Source organism: Camellia sinensis, chromosome 1, assembly GCF_055761805.1.
Source record: "Camellia sinensis isolate YWXY chromosome 1, ASM5576180v1, whole genome shotgun sequence".
Taxonomy (NCBI): Eukaryota; Viridiplantae; Streptophyta; class Magnoliopsida; order Ericales; family Theaceae; genus Camellia; species Camellia sinensis.
The window spans coordinates 118,280,922-118,284,595 of record NC_138961.1 but is presented as its reverse complement, the minus strand read 5'-3'; the positions used below and the strand labels follow the sequence as shown (position 1 = coordinate 118,284,595).

The following is a 3,674-nucleotide window of genomic DNA, read 5'->3' as shown; positions in this document are numbered from 1 at the left end:
TACACCATCTGACAAGAAGTGGGTGGTATTTTAAGCTGCCGCACTTGGATCAAGTAGAGGCGTCTGGAAAGGACAAAGAGGCCGAAAAACAGAAAGAGAAACAACTAAAAAAGAGGCAGTATTGAAACAGCTCAAGAAAATTCAAGCTAATATCTCTATCTGGGGTCTTTTCATGGCCTCACGAGTACACCGGCAGGCAGTATTCTCAACAATGGACAAGGCTAAATTGTCCATTGACACCACGCCCGAGCAGCTTGTGGGTTTAGTCTTTCCAAGTGGTGCCAGGCCAACGCTTACTTTCTCTGACAAAGAGCTGCCGTCGAAGGGCTCGACTCATAATAAACCATTGTACATATCTGTGGAATGTAGTGAGAAATGGGTGCCGGTGGTGTTGGTAGATACCGGTTCGGCCATTAATGTCTGTCCTTCCCGTACCGCTTATGCAATTGGCCTCAAACCAGTGGACTTTGTTCCCACAACCCAAGTAATACGGGCATATGATAACACAAGTAGAAAGGCCATGGATACAGTACAAGTGAGAGTCCAGGTGGGCCCATCAAAGCAAGAGATCGAGTTTCATGCCTTGGATGTGCCGGCTACCTTCAATTTGCTGTTAGGGAGGTTGCACCATGTGAAGGCTATCTCTTCCACTCTCCATCAGATGTTGAAGTACCCTCATGGGGAATGAGTGGCAATTGTTTTTGGAAATTCATCAATCCATCTGCCGCTAGAGGTGTCTACACCAATATTAGAGATCAACCATGGCGACGAAGATGTATTCCTCTTGGGATTCACTCTGGCTAAAGCCCGGGTAGTACAGACCATTTTGGCTACAGACAAAGGCATGTACGTCAATGCCCAGTCTATCTACTTCATGAACAAACTACGACACATTCTAGGAATGAGGCTCGAAATGAGTGGTCAGAAAGGTGTTGCAACATTGACAGATGTGCCACACAACCCGCATGCCTTTGAACTGGGATATGTGCCCACCAAAGAAGACTGGATCAGAAAAAGGGAAGAAATGAGAGGCAGAGTCAAGGCCAAGCAAGTTGGAAAACATTATGAACTCATCCACAGGCCAATCTAGAGGACATTAAATGGCCGTTTTGTTCGGGAGGAGATGATTTCTTTTTTTGTGGCTTTCCCGAGCCTTAGTTAAATTCCTCGAAGCAACGTGTCCCCAGGTTCGAGATTTTCTTTGACCATCAGCTGCAGGACAATGATGATGAAGAAATGGCTGAACTAAGCATCAAAGCTGAACAGAGCACGAAAGCTGACTCAAACAACAGCGAACCTGGAGTAGGGGCAGCACTGGCTAGTTTCTTGACAAATCCTGCGACCAACTTAGAGAACTTGGGTAAAAACTTTACTGTCTCCATGATTGGAGAAGAACCGGGTGTAAACCCAACCAGTGGCATTTTGGATGCATCAGGGGCACCACATCTTACCTGGCAGCTGGAGGAAGGCTATCTGTCCAGTTCTGAATCGGGTGATGAGCTAGAATCTGATTCCACTGAGTCTATGGGGTCGGGATCAGATTCAAGTTCTTCTGAGTCTGAGTCTGGTATTTTTGGGGGTCATAACCCGGATACCAAAGTCCTGTCTAGGTCTTCATTTAGCTTTTCTTTTGAGTCTGTAATCGAAGATCTAGACCTTTTAAATGAAAACTCTGTAGATTCTGTGTACTTTTCTGTGCCGTTAGTTTATTATATTGACCAAGATTTTCAAAATTTCAATGAAAACGAAGGGGAAGAAATTCCTTTGGCTTTGAAAAACTTGATTAATCGAGAGGATGAGAGGTTTGCTAAAATTTGTGCTGATGAAATCATTGTCATTAATGTGGGTACTGAGAAGGATCCGCACTTGGTCCAGATCGGAGCCACGTTGTCTTCGAAGGAGCACGAGTGTTTAATCACTTTATTAAAAGATTTCAAAGATGTTTTTGCATGGTCCTACGAAGACATGCTTGTAATCGATCCTGAGATTGTACAGCACCGGATCCCTCTTGACTCCAAGGCCCGATCAGTCAAGCAGAAGCTGTGCAGACTTCGTACGGATTGGGCATTGAAAATCAAGGAAGAGGTCACTAAGCAGATTGATGCAGGATTCTTGTTAATATTCGAGTATCCAACCTGGTTGGCCAATATTGTCCCAATGCCGAAGAAGGATGGTAGAATTCGGGTTTGCATAGACTTCTGGGACTTGAATAAAGCCAGTCTGAAGGATGACTTTCCCTTGCTGCACATTGATAAGTTAGTGGATTTCACTGCGGGCCATGCATTGATATCGTTTATAGATGGATTTTTCGGGTATAACCAGATTTTGATGGCACCCGAGGACAGAGAGAAGACTGCATTCACTACGCCGTGGGGTACCTACTGCTACTGGGTTATGCCGTTTGGGTTGAAAAGTGCTGGAGCTACTTATCAGAGGGTTGCGACCACCATTCTGCATGACATGATCCATAAAGAGGTTGAGGTGTATGTGGACGACATAATTGTCAAGTCCAAAGAACGAGAGGGCCACTACACCGCGCTGGAGAAATTCTTTCAACGGATCAAGGAATATAGACTGAGATTAAATTTACAGAAATGCACCTTCGGCTTAACGGCAGGAAAAATACTGGGCTTTCTGATCACATAGAGGGGAATTGAAGTAGATCCTTCAAAAATCAAGGCCATCTTAGAAATGCCACCACCAAGGACTAAAAATGAGGTGCGTGGCTTTCTGGGTATAGTGCAATTCATAAGACGGTTTATTTCCAAATTAACCTTGACTTGTGAACCATTATTTGGTCTCCTGAAGAAATGGAAGAAATTCCGATGGGATGATTGATGTCAATTTGGCTTTGAACTGGTTAAGCAGTACCTCCAGAATTCGCCTATGTTATGGTCGCCAGAGTTAGGAAAAACCTCTGACTCTGTACTTGTCAGTGACAGATACGATCATGGGATGTATGCACACTTAGGAATTTGAAGATAGGGTGGAGAAAGCTATCTACTACTTGAGCAAGAAGATGCTGGATTATGAGACTCGCTACACTCCTTTGGAGAAAGCTTGCCTAGCCTTGGTATGGGCTATCAGGAAGTTGCCTAGCCTTGCCTAGCCTTTGACGGAGCGTCCAATCAATACGGTTATGGGATAGGTATGTTGCTGATAGCACCCAATGACTCCCATATACCTTTAGCCTTCAAACTTCGGTTCAGGGTGTCCAACAATGAAGCAAAATATGAAGCGTGTATTGTTGGTTTAGAAGCCGCTCTAGAACTAGGGCAATAAGGTTGGATGTCATCGGGGACACGAACTTAGTTGTTTCTCAAGCAAACAGAGACTGGAAAGTCAAAGAAGAGAAGATGGATGTTTACCATCAGACCTTGGATATTCTGATTCCTAGGTTTGGAAAACTGACATTCACGCATTTATTAAGAGAGAACAATAGGTTCGCTGATACTTTAGCAACTCTATCTTCTATGGTAGACATCCCACTTGGGGTCCGGATAAGTTTGATTATCATCAAACAGAAATACACGCCGGCTTATGAAACCATTGTCGCGATAGATAAAGTACAAGACAAAAACCCCTGGTACTACGATATTTGGAACTTCCTGGAAAAGGAGATGTATCCACCAGAGGTAAATGCTAAGGAAAAATGGGGAATACGGTGTATGGTC

At 44.2% G+C, this 3,674-nt stretch overlaps 1 protein-coding gene across 1 annotated transcript; it reads left to right on the top strand.

Annotated features, from left to right (window-relative positions):
• Positions 1–211: 211 nt before the first annotated feature.
• LOC145819411 (uncharacterized) lies at positions 212–688 on the top strand. Its single transcript, XM_082913399.1, has one exon. It carries the CDS (start codon positions 212–214, stop codon positions 686–688), a length of 477 nt encoding a protein of 158 aa, XP_082769525.1.
• Positions 689–3,674: the final 2,986 nt, after the last annotated feature.